The sequence below is a fragment of the Oryza brachyantha genome, chromosome 5 (genome assembly GCF_000231095.2).
Source record: "Oryza brachyantha chromosome 5, ObraRS2, whole genome shotgun sequence".
NCBI classification, from domain to species: Eukaryota; Viridiplantae; Streptophyta; class Magnoliopsida; order Poales; family Poaceae; genus Oryza; species Oryza brachyantha.
Genome location: NC_023167.2, coordinates 5,199,727 through 5,213,104, shown reverse-complemented (window position 1 = coordinate 5,213,104; position 13,378 = coordinate 5,199,727). Strand labels below are relative to the sequence as shown.

Below are 13,378 nucleotides of genomic sequence, written 5' to 3'. Positions count from 1 at the left end.
TGTCACAAGGAGAGTGATTGTTTGTAGCAAGCAGGAATTTCAAGAATACAAGCATGTACACAGAGACAACAAGATGAGGAAGGTAAGAAACATAACAATTGGTTGTAGGGTCATACTAGAAATAAAGTTTAGCAAGGGCACGAGCCAATGGTAGGTCAAGGACTTTGTTGATTACCATAATCATTTGTTAGTTGCTTGAGACATGCTTCCTACATTCCTATAGGATTATTAGTGATGTGCAGAAGGAGTATTAGTTGGGATGAAGATTGCAGGAGTAAAGAAAAAATTTATGAATATTATGAAAAAACAGTATGGTAGTTATGAGAGTGTTGGTTTTATAGATATTGATCTATATAACTTATGTCATAAACACGTCACGGAAACAATAATGCATGTAGAGGAGAAATATGTAGATTTCTTCTTCATATTTGAGGTCGATGAGGATTGTCATGTGAAGTGACTATTTTGGGCAAATATTTAGTCTCGTCTAGATTATGAAGCTTTTGTAGAAATGATTGTATTTGACAGTACATATAAAACCAACAAATATAAGTTTTCATCCATTCCTTTTGTTGGAATGAATCTACATCGAAGCTTATTTGTGTTTGGTTGTGAGAAATTGTGAAATGATGTAAAAGTCTATGAATGGTGAAGTTGTTGGTGGTGACCTTGTGATGTAGAGTGATATAAGGTTTGTTTTACTGTATTACAACCACTAGCTATGCATATTGAGCATACCATAATAAATTATTTTCATGGTTCTAAAACCAACAAGGAATTATGATAATTTTTATATGATACATATTCTATTGAGTATATATAGCCTTTAGAGTAATAAACAAGATTCTTGGCTATCATGCATGGTTCAAGATGATGTTGGAGATGAGGCATCTAAGGCCTACAACATATCAAGTAGGTCATTGTTTCTTGAGTTCGAAGAGCAACCGATACATCGAGAGCCTAAACTCCACATTGCATAATCATCTTAATAGTCAAATGGCATTGTAGAGAATGTTTGAGCACTATGAATTGTGCCTATCAAATCTCCAATTATTGGAGGTAAAATTAGATTGTGTTGCATTCATTCAGTCCCATTTACTGAACCTTTTTGTGATGAATTTGAGAAATACATCTATCATTTTTTGCAATGGTGAAGAAAGAGATTGAACACACAAGAAATCATGGCATTGGGAAAATACTTGATGGTTGTGATTCACAGCATATATCATTCGCCCCAAGGGAAAATGGGAGAGAAAATTTGAAGTTGATTGTTTGGTCAATGGAAACACTTTGGATAGTGTGATCTACCCTTGTTGTAAGCTATAGTGTGAACACATATCAGTGGGCACATTTTTTGTGTTCTACAAGTTTTGGGATCTCAAAAAATCCCAAGTGTTGTGTTCTTTATAGGGAGAATATTAGAGCAAAGTGTCTACTTATGTCAATAAGTAAGAGTGGCTTGTATGAATGGTCAAAGTGTCTTGAGAGGTACTGAGAACTACACAAGTGCGGGAAGTGACATCTTTAATAGCATCTTAATCTACCGAAGGGTGTAAAATGATGAAGAATTATGAGAGAAACAATTAAGCACACAAGCATGTACCAAACACACCAATAAGACAAGGTATCATGGTTCTGAAGTGCATAATAGTGTCCAATCTAAAGCAAATGATTCAACAAAAGTTTTTTTTTATCCAATCCCGGTTAAATCGAGACGTGCTAAAAGGAATCAAGACATTTAGCATTGTTACAATCACGGATCAATGTTACACCACATTGAACAAGGTCCAACTTACCACTAGTACTATGCTACACTACGCAATACTAGCTTCACCTGTTTATGCTAGCCAGGTTATTACATTAGGTTTAATTGATAAAAGGTGGAACTAATCATGGTGATGCTCAATTGATTGCCCATAATTATGGGCATGGATAAAATAGTTTCACTCAAACCGGAGGCACACAACTTTATTCATAAGACAACCCCAACACATGTTCCAATAAGCCAGCGTGCCACCACAGCATCCCGATAAGAGATTATGACATGACCACTCGCATAACCATCCACACCACACGAGGTTCCACCCCACACACAGGCTACCCCATTGTCAACAAGCTACTTCCTTGCGTCACGGTAGATCCAAAAGCCGATTAAATCTTTTTCATGCCAACCCAACTCTTTCACTCCTATTCATGATTACCCCAGTAGATAAGAAAAATCTCATAAGGATTTCCTGCGAACCACTCATTAACTACCATCGGTGCCAGTAGCAAAACCAGGTACCCTCCTCTAGGTCTACGATGTCATGTTTTAGTTGATTGGTTAAAACCATTAGCCGGAACTCAAACAATTATGAGCTCGAAGCTCAAGAACTATAAAGTTTGAATGAGTTTATATGGTTCAATGCAGTTAAAATTTCATAAATTCATACAAAATCTAAACAGTTCATTCAACTTGCAAAATCTTAAATACCTATTGCCGATTGTTTTTCATTTTTGTCAGTTGCAATGCCCGAGCAAATTTTCATAGTATCAACACAATATCTGTAAGAAAACAACTAAAAGGAAAAAAACTCACATGGTTGTGGACTTCTGTGGTGGGTTGCTGCTTTGGTGGTGTGTCCTCACTCCCCAGTGACTGCGCGAGGCCCCATCGTCGTCGTCATTGGAGGAGGAGGCGTAATGTGGCCACCGCCACGACAAGTGTGGCATGGAACTATGGAAGAATGATGGGTTTCATGGTTTTTCCAAAGAGAAAATCCAACAAATATCATTGACAAACACTTAATTTCAAGAAGTGTCATCGATAAATGCGATTTATACAAAATGTCATTGTACAAACGAATTTGTCTAAAAAATTTCATTATCGTGAGGGTTCCGTTAGCATTTCTCGGTTAAGTGCTATACTATGAACAATGTATTTAACGACATAGATAGACGGAACCCTAACAATGATGATATTTCTTAGATAAAGTCGTTTGTACAATGATATTTCTAGAAATCATACTCGTCAATGATATTTGTTAGACTTAAACGTTTGTCAACGATATTTCTTAGACTTAGACATTTGTTAATTCTTAGATTTTTTTCTAAATCATCAAACTAATAAAGCCCAATACAGATACACATAGATGGACCTTACCACATGGGCTGTGAACAACACACTGTCCCTTCGGTCTTTTATTTGACACCGTTAACTTCTAGATTTACACTGACCATTGGTATTATTAAAAAACTTATAATTATTAACTATTTCGTTGTAATTTAATTTATTATTAAAGAAATTTAAAAATAATTTAAAAATAACTTATAATTTTGTATATCTTCTTATAATTTTTGAATAAGACAAACAATCATTTAAAGATGAACAACTTTAAACAAAAACTTATACGGAGAGGTGGAAATCAACGGAGAAGAGACGAATATCCCAAGTTGAATTTTTTGGATAAATATTATTCTTTTTATGGAAAATCATAAAATTAGAGTCTATCTGTGGAAAATCGCCAAACTAGTGGTCAGTCGAACACCGGTAGAATGACAAGGGACTAATCCAACATCCAAAGAGCGACAAGCTATCGACGGTACCTGTCAAACGTCCTTCATTCGTCCTCGTACCCAAGATCGACATGGCAGCGTAATCCATTTTCCTTTGTGACAAGCATCGATAAGCATGCATGTCTCAAAAGGCCCCGTCGAACTCTACAGGTCCCTCCCAATTTTTTTTGTTTGTGTATTTATTCTTGCTTTTTAGTAATATGTAAAATATTATTGTAGTATTTATTTACTTGTTTGTATATTTGTAATATTCATATTTGTAAAATATTAATGTAGATCTGTAGTATTATTTATTTATTGCATATTTTAATAATATGTAAAATATTATTGTAGTATTAATTATTTGTTGGTATAGTTGAATATTTATAAAATATTATTGAAGATATTTAATTGTATTTATTTAATTATTTACAAATTTAATTTTGTATTTTAAAATTTCACAAAACTAGCCTCCTCCAGCCCTCCAGAGGGCGGAATGGTGACGTGGCAGATGGCGCTGCAGTAGGCGAAGTGGTCCACAAACGAGGAAGGGAAGCTGCGGGTGGACGAATATTATGCTATTTTGGATAAATATTATTAAAATTGCAAAACTGTATATTTATTCATAAAAAGAATAATATTCGACCACCCGCAGCTTCCCTTCCTCGTTTGTGGACCACTTCGCCTACCGCAGCGCCGTTTTCCACGTCATCATTCCGCCCCAAGGAGGGCGGGAGGAGGCTAGTTTTGTGCATTTTTGAAACACAAAATTAAATTTGTAAATATTTAAATAAACACAATTAAATATCCTCAATAATATTTTACAAATATTCAACTGTACCAACAAATAATTAATACTACAATAATATTTTACATATTATTAAAATATGCAACAAATAAACAATACTACATATTTACATTAATATATTAAAAATATGATTAATACAAATATACAAACAAATAAATAAATACTATGTCACGCCCAAAAATTTCTCACACGAATTTCTGAACTTAATTGTGTATTAAAATCTCTGTCTAGGACCAGCCAGGGTACACAAATAGACAATGTTGATTACATAACCATCGTTCTTAGAAACAACTGAAAATAACACTTATTCTAATGAAAATGCAGCGGAAAGATAGGTAGACTAGCTCCAGCGGATACAACTCCAATCCGCAGGCAAAGCTTCGATGGCAGACCAGCTCACTCTTGAGAGTCACCTCCATCGGAAACAACTTCTAACTCTGAAGGGGGAAATTAGGCAAGGCTGAGTACAAACCACCGTACTCAACAAGCAGCACGGAAAAGAGGGTAATAAATGATGCATAAGGATTATCAAGGACAGGTTAGGTTTAGTTGCAATAAAGCAGCATTCAAATAAATAACAGAGATTAAATTGAAGAAAGGTAGTTCAATAAATACAAGAATAAGTAAAAAAACAGTTGTAAAATACCACAACACTGTCCAACGTTACACCACGTTGCGACAGGCGCAACCACTACTCAACGTTACACCACGTTGTAGTAGTCTCAAGTAAAAGCCAGTTTACCCAAGTCATTAAAGGTTCAACTAATCACAGTGAAGCCGGGAGCTCGCCCTTAACTGTGGACGTGGCTATTGAATAGATTTACTCTGATCAGAAGTGTACTACTGTACCCACAAGACATAGTCCCACTACACTTGAACGTGCACCGACATACCACCATGGCATACCGGAAAGGGAACTATGATATGACCCGTCGCATAACCCTTCCTATTCAATCGCACCACACTTTAGGTTTCGCCCCCTTCTTTAAACCAAGTCGGGCAGCCCCCTCTTGTGTCTAGGTGAATCCGGAAGCAGCATAAGCCATCATTACACCACGACTCCCATCCATACTCCATCACGCTCACCCTTGCCTGGGTACGTCGAATAGTTCACAATTACACTCCAAATCCCACCGTTACCCATTCTGGCTTGTGGTTAGCACGGAAATAACTTTTAGGGTTTCCTGCGAACCAGTCCTTACTTGCCATGGGTGCGACTCTCAAAACCATGCACCCACAGCCCACCATTAGCAATATTTTAACCAGGTAATGAATCATTATTACAGCTATTCAGAGCTAATCATGATTAACAAGTGATCCCATGAGCTACTTGATCTAAGCACGACTAAGTATTAACCTAGGCCTAACACTAATCAAGTTACCCCTGGTCTAGCATGGATAAAGCTGGATAAAGAACGGCATAATAATAAGGATTACCCGAAAAATAAATATTGTAAATACTTGAATTAAAATAGTGCATATTTGAATAAATAAAGCGAGAAATTTGCAATAATAGGTTCAATATGATCAAAGATGAGTGCCACTTGCATTGCTCTGACCCCTAGGGAACTTCGGCGACGATCTCGAAATAAACCGGCTCTTCGGCGGGGTCCGAATCTAAGCGACAAAGCACAAAAATAAATAAAATAGGCACAAACTCTACTGAAACAATAAAAGAAAGTATTTTTAATGGATTCTTGACAATTTATGAATTTAATAAAATTTGAATGGACTAAAACGGAGACTAGATGAATTAGTTATGAAATTTAGAAGTTTTCTGAGTTTTTTAGCTAAACAGAAAAGTCCTAAATCAATTATTGCACAATTAAGTGGGGTGCTGACGTCAGGGAGGAGAGAGGAGGGCGGCGTCGACTGGTGGGGTCCACCTGTCGATGAGAGGAAAGGGAGAGGGGTGCGGCTGGTACGACCCGTGGGGCCTGCGGGACAGAGAGAGGGGAAGAGGGGCAGGAGGCCGACAGGTGGGGCCTGTCGGTCAGAGAGAGAGAGCAGGGGAGTGGGAGGGGGATGCTCGGCCGATGGCGCCGACCGGCGGGTGGTGACAGTGGCGGCGCACGGCCGGCGGGGACGAACGCGGCGACCGGCGGCGCACGAGGCCCTAACGGCGAAGGGGGCGAGGGGGCGGCGAGAACGCCGGCGGCAACGGTGCGACGACCGCGTGGCGGTGGAGACGGCGCCTGACCAGTGCGGCGGTGGTGATCGGCGGCGCACGGGCCGGCGACGGCGACCGAAGGGGAAGGACGAGGAGGGAGATGGGAGTGGGGTCGCTCACCGGCGGAGGTGAAAGTGGCGGAGGGTTGGCGACGAACGGCGTCTGACGGCAGAATCGGATGCGGCGGCGAAGGGGACGGACGCGGCGGCGAAGGGCGCTAGGGTGCCCACCGGCGGCGGTGAAGGCCGGCGGAGGGTTGGCGACGTCGAGGCGGAGACGACGACGCGACTGGACGGCGATGACGGGCGGCAGAGGGCGAGATCGCACGTCGGCGGCGAGATGACGGGGTGCGGCGGCTCGGTGGTGGAGGGGAAAAAGATGAGCGGCTGCGCGAGGCGGCGGGGATTTTATGGGGGGGAGGAGCGCCGGCTAGGGTGGAGGCGGTGGTTAGAGACCATATCGGCCATGGCGCGGAAAAGGCGGCGGCAGGTTCGGCCACGACGCGGCGGCGTGGTGACTCGGGACGGAGGCGGACTCGAGCGCAGCCGGTGTGGCGGGGGTGCGGTTGCTGACAAGCGGGCCCCGCCTGTTAGTGGCGTGAGGAAGGAGGGAGGTGGCGGCAGACTTCGCGTGGGAGAGGGGGCGGAGTTGGGCCGAGCGGCGGCCCAGGCGGAGGGAGGAGGGCGCGCGCGTGGGAGAGGGGGCGCTGGGCCGAGCGGCGGCGGAGGAGATGGGCTGGTCGGCTGGGCCGGCTCGGGAGGAAAGAAGGGACGGTAAGGAAAAGAAAGGAAGAAAAAGAGAAAGAGGAGGAAAATTAGACTTCGGCCCAATTTGAGAAGGAAGGGAAAAAAGAGGGAAAAAAAAGTAAGGGCCCCACTTTTACCGAATTTTAAATTAATATTTGGGCAAAATTTTATATTCTTCAATTTGAGTTTAAATCGAGTTAATTAATTTGCGAACCTCGATTTAATTAAATTAATTTCTTTAGGGAGATTTTTCCTGAGTTAATTAAGCTAATTATTATTTAGGAATTTCTTTTTATGAATTAGGCTTAAAATTAAACTCCGGGTGTGACATACTAGAATAATATTTTATATATTACTAAAAAGTAAGAATAAATATACAAACAAAAAAATTAGGAAGGGACCTGTAGAGGTCGACAGGGCCTTCTGAGACATGCATTCTTATCAATACTTTTCACACAGCAAAATGGATTACATAATTCTACTGCCGTGTTGATCTTCGGTACAACGACAAGAATGCTTGTCCAACTTCCTTCGTTCGACACGTAGATTGTCGCTCTTCGGCCGTTCAATTAGTCCCCTATAGTTCTACCGGTGTTCGACTGGCCATTAGTTTAGCGATTTCCCGCGAATGGACTTCAATTTTACGATTTTTCATAAAAAGAATATTATTTATCAAAAAAAATTCTTCCCAGTTCCCAACACGGCAAGTCAAAAGAACAAGAAAAAAAAAATGGAAATGCCAACTCTGCTTCGTTTCCACGCGCAGGGAAGAGAGGCGGAACCCTAGAAATCTCCCCCTCGACTCCTCTCACCGGGGCGCCCCCAAACCCTTCGCCTCGTTGTCGCGCCGGGCTCAATCCCCCGCCGCCGGAGCCGGGCAATCACGTGCCCAACTCGATCTCTTCGGGCGGGCGGGCGGCGAGCGGCTGCAGGATGGTGTTCTACTTCAAGGTGCGCCCCGAGGCCGGCGACTACACCATCTTCATGGGCCTCGACAAGTTCGAGAACGAGGACCTCATCAAGTACGGCTTCCCGGAGGACATCTGGTAATCTCCACGCCACCCCCCCCCCCCCCCCGCCTTTGTCTCTTTTGTACTGCCAGCTTTGATTGCTTGACTTGTAGATGAAATTCGTCCGGGATGTAGAGGATTGATGGATGGATGAGTCGCATGTGTACGAATTGCAGCTGGAAAAAGAATTAATCCGATCCGTAGTCTTAAACTATGTCAGTTTATTTAGGAGTGCAGACTTGTATATCTGTTTCAGTGTTGTCTTGGTTTAGGAATTAGTATATAGCTACAGATGTAGTGATAGTGTTTGACTGGTGAATTTTACTATTTTTAGAGGAAACATATTTGATTCCTGCCAGAAATTTTTGCTAGTTCTTGTCATGGGTTGTTAAAGATTTGCGTGTGATATCATACATTCATACTGAAGAATTCTTCTCACCTATTGGTCTGTGTCCATCGTTATGATTTTCGTATTTGCATGTGTAAGTGATATATTAATCGCAGTGAACGTACTCTGTTCGTCCTGTAAAAGAAATGCTTAGCTAGTGCAATTATGTGATGTGCACTTCTTTGGGAACAATATTTCCAGGTTTTTTTAAACTTTCGCATAGTGTTGTCTTTTTAAGTTTTGAACAGCATTTAAATGTAAGCTATAGTTGCTTGCTAGCTTCCACCTGGATAATGAAAATCTCAATACGTTCTCCTGCTTGCATTTTGTTCTGTTTTGGGTGGAAGAATATCTCCAACATTGTTTTAGTTTGGTGGACTTATGAGCCACTGGTCCATGAATAGATGTAGCTGTTTTCCTGGATTCAGCTGCAATGAATTTACCATAGTGATTATGAAATGATGCAGAAATAGTTTAATTTTGCACTTTGCAGCTTAACTGGCAGGATTTGGGTGGTACAACCCTTCCCTCTATGGTCAAGTTTGGTAGTATAAATTATGAATCTTTACTGTATGATTTATTCTAACATTGAAGTATGCAAACCTAGTACTCTCTCTGTCCCAAAATATTACCTTTAGGTCTGGGCACAGTCTTTAAGTTGCTACTTTTACCAATAATATTTACAAAAATATGATACTTATAAATAAAAAAGAATTGTATATTATGATAGTCTGTTTAGTCATAAATATAGTAATGTCACTTTTATGTTATCAATCTTTTTAATTTTTTAATTAATAGTTAAAATATAAAATGTTTGACTTAGCACTATTCTAAAGGTAGCTATATTTTGGAATGGAGCTAGTACTTGTTAGTTGATTGATTACATGTATTGTTTGTTCAGGCACCTAAATTTCCCTTGCTAAACATAGGTACGTGTTGATCTATCACATTTAGTTCATGTACATGCATTCTTTTTTGTCATTTCTGAGTTCGTCTTCTGTACTTGCAAAATTGATTTATAATGCTATATCTATTTTAGATTTTTACATGTGATTTGCTCATTCAACCTTCCTACAAAGTTGTTGAAGTAACAAAGAGTCATCCTATCATGCTTTGTGGCTGAAAACTATTTTTCTTTGACACAGGTTCCATGTAGATAAGATGTCCTCTGCACATGTATATTTGAGATTAAATAAGGGTCAGACGATGGATGACATAAGTGAAGGTGTGCTTGAAGATTGTGCCCAGCTTGTGAAAGCTAATTCCATTCAAGGTTGTGAAAGATAACATCTGAGTCAAACCTTTTGTTTTGCTTTTCCTAGTTGGGTTCTTGGTCAGCCACATGTAACGGTTTTTTGTTAATTTTACAGGTAATAAGGCCAATAACATTGATGTGGTTTATACACCATGGTACAATCTAAAGAAGACTCCATCCATGGATGTGGGTCAAGTGGGTTTTCACAACTCTAAATTGGTGAGAAGCTACTATTTCTCTTTCTTCCTGTGTTCACTGTTTTATTCAGAAATCTAGGCATGTGTAATTTGTATATACCTTAATTTGTATATGCCTTAATACTTATTGGAATGCTTATACAGTTATAGCTTAATGTTGTGGCATACAAAGTTTGGCTAGTGTTATGATATCTGGGAAGTTATTCCAGACTCCTCTTCTACTGAAAAGTGACTTCCGCAAATTCTGTGTGTCTGATGATCTGTGGAAACACGCTTCACCTTTCAAAAAAAATACTTATAGGCAAAATATAGAAGTAACGATTAGTCATATGATCATATCTAGTTTTCATTTTTTTTGTGATAGAAATGGTTTATAGTCACTACATAAGTTCAATTTAGGGAAGCTTACTTTGTCCTCCTTTCATATTTATGCTTTTCAGAATTGTCTGTTTGTCTTTATTGACTGTGCAACAATTGTTTTCTGTAATGTCTTTGTGGAATAACTTCAATACCCTATATTTTTATTATTTTGAGTTATTTCTATATCCTAACATGTAAACAATTTTATAATACGGTGGTTTTATCCTTCTTTAAACACCATTTAACTTTGAAAAATACTTGATTTATTCCATAGGCATTTCTTGTTTCAGCTTGCATAAAATTTATATATTGGAAGGGTTTATTGTTGTGATTGCTAACCAAGTTATTTGATACTACTCAATATCTTAGGTCTTAGATTATCTCCTATTGAACTATATTTCCAGTTATTTAATGTATTCTTCATCATTTGTTCCATTTTTAACCGTGGGCTGATTGCTCTGAGTCCCTAATCGATGAGTATGCTTCCAGGTTCGGACTATTAAAGTAGAAAAGCGGATTAATGAGATTGTGAACCGGCTGAATAAGACAAAGGTGGAGCGCAAGCCTGACTTGAAGGGTAACACTTAGCCTCAATAAGATTTTTTGTTCTGCTCATAGTTGTAAACACGTTTCTATAAGCAGAAATAAAATTTTTGCTGAACAGCTTTTCTTTTTGACTTAAAGACATTAGTTTTCTTAACTTTATAGTTTTCGAGGAAGCAAGGTACTGATGAAGTGCTGGTCTGGTGGTTTAAAACTATTTTGTCTAACTTCATGGTAGACAATTATCTGATGCTGGTTTCTAAAGATTGTAACTAGGTATGTTCAAAAAAATAGGAAATGCTGTTATTAAAACTATGGAAACTAGCAAAATACCTGTGCTTTTCAATGGAAACATATTACAAAATACCATAGAATTTGTTTATCAACTATGCTAGCATCACTTGTTTGAATCAAATATGGACTATTCCATAATATTAGGAAATACCAGGGGCCAATTTGTAAAAAAACTGTAGAAAACAATAGGGTGGCAGATTTACTGCCACCACCACTAGAGACATTTAAGGTAGTATATAGATAGCGCTCAATTTTGTTGGTATCAGCTGGAACTTTGAACTAAGAAGTGCTATTGTCTCTGAGTGTAAACGTGTGAAATGGATGATTGTGCCTAGATATGAACAATTTGATGACCACACATACTTGAGTTTTGTCATGTCATTCCATTCTCTGTCTCTCTGTTACTTGTGATTGCAATTTGTTTTTACAGCTTAAATCTTTTGCTACAGCTGAAAGAGAAGCTGTGAGCGCAGCAGAAAAGGCAGAGAGAAAGGTGCAGCTTAGAGATAAAGTAAGTTATATTTCATATTCTCATCTTAAATCCCGATTTGTTGTTGAGTATCAGGTTATTATCAGCTATATGCCTTTCTATTAATGAAATAGGTTAATTAATCCACTGAAATGTGAAACCAGGCAGTCCACCCCTTGTATGAAAACCAATATAATTTACCCTTGAGGTGGTGTTTAAGAACTTCTGCGAATGTGTACCATGACAAGGATGATGACATGGCCATAGATTTTGATTAAATGTTTTTTCACTAGTCGGAACCAATATGCTAGTGCTGACTAGTGGTCCTCTAGCCAAGCCTGTCAGAGAGAAAACAAGACTGGTTATGCCACGTTATTGCCTACATGCAAAATAATGTCAGGAAATAAAAGCCATGGATTTGTCATACATGGTTTCATACTTCGGATGGGGATAAGTAGACCAACCACGATATTTCAGGAGATTAGGTAGATGTTCCTTCATAAAATTACTAGATGGTTTCACAAAAGAGGTAATTATCAACGTGTAAAAATATGTTGTTTTTCGTTTATTTTGCTGAGCCCTAGTGGCCAGGATGAATATTGATTGAATGACATTGCAGTCACGAAATGCCTTTATTTTATCGCAGAAACGTAGGGAAGAGATGGAGAGGCTTGAGAAGGAGAAGCAAGCTGAAATCAGGAGCTACAAGAACCTGATGGTCCAAGAAAAGATGACTTCCAACAAGCAAGTTGCATCTGGTAGCAAGTCCTTGGAGGAACTAGAAGATGACTTCATGTGATAAGATGAAACAACAAATTCATACTGCCAGAGCTCTCTAAACTGTTTCTGTCAAAGACAGGACAGGCATCTCTAGTTTTGCAAGATTTGACGAGATTATTCTGGGCAGGGCTGCCTTGATCTGTTATGCTTCATACTCTAATGGCCTTGCGTTGACCTGTTTGATGTTGTGAAACAAATCATTGTGTGGTATAACTGTGGTTGATGTATTTGATTAGTTAATCATCAACCTGGCAAGATAATAAAACTCGCTTTCCTTGATTCTTTTTTACAATGATGAGGCGTAAGACTTTCACCTTAAATATCCCATTCTTTCCCTGGAGCACACTTTTGGAATACAGTACTCTCCCATGTGAAATTTTGGGTATTCCAGTCTTCCTTTGCAGTTTATTGCAATTGCTTGTGTGATTTCTTTGGGACCTTTAATTGTATTGTAGTTGTGACTAGAAATAAACAATTGGTTACAATTTTCATTGTATCCTAGATGCTAATTTTTGTCCATTCGTTTTTTTTTTTAATTCTGATACTATCTGTGTTCACGTGTTGCTTTTTCACTTGCTAGTTTAAAACTGTTACCATCTTCTCGGAATGAAATTTAAATGAATTTTATATAACTGAACTACTTAATACTTTCACTTAAAGTTTAATGCTGTTACTATCTTCTGGGAATGAATTTTATCTAATTGAACTATTTGTTCACGTTTTCATTTGAAGTTTAACGCTGTTATTGTCTTCTCTGAATGAAGTTTAAATGAATTTTATGGAATTGAACTGTTTATTCATGTATAAAATTCTTTGCATTTTAG

At 39.1% G+C, this 13,378-nt stretch overlaps 1 protein-coding gene across 1 annotated transcript; it reads left to right on the top strand.

The window, feature by feature from the left end:
* Positions 1–7,964: 7,964 nt before the first annotated feature.
* Positions 7,965–12,833, top strand: LOC102717400 (coiled-coil domain-containing protein 25). Its single transcript, XM_006664847.3, has 6 exons — positions 7,965–8,304; positions 9,802–9,929; positions 10,027–10,130; positions 10,958–11,045; positions 11,755–11,816; positions 12,421–12,833. Exons 1-6 carry the CDS (start codon positions 8,192–8,194, stop codon positions 12,571–12,573), a joined length of 648 nt encoding a protein of 215 aa, XP_006664910.1. The 5' UTR covers positions 7,965–8,191; the 3' UTR covers positions 12,574–12,833.
* Positions 12,834–13,378: the final 545 nt, after the last annotated feature.

Excerpts from the sequence above, each read along its gene's own strand:
- LOC102717400 (XM_006664847.3), top strand. The coding sequence starts at position 8,192 with ATGGTGTTCTACTTCAAGGTGCGCCCCGAGGCCGGCGACTACACCATC. Across the intron at positions 8,305-9,801 it reads GGCTTCCCGGAGGACATCTG|GTTCCATGTAGATAAGATGT; the intron begins GTAATCTCCACG and ends TCTTTGACACAG. Across the intron at positions 10,131-10,957 it reads GTTTTCACAACTCTAAATTG|GTTCGGACTATTAAAGTAGA; the intron begins GTGAGAAGCTAC and ends GTATGCTTCCAG.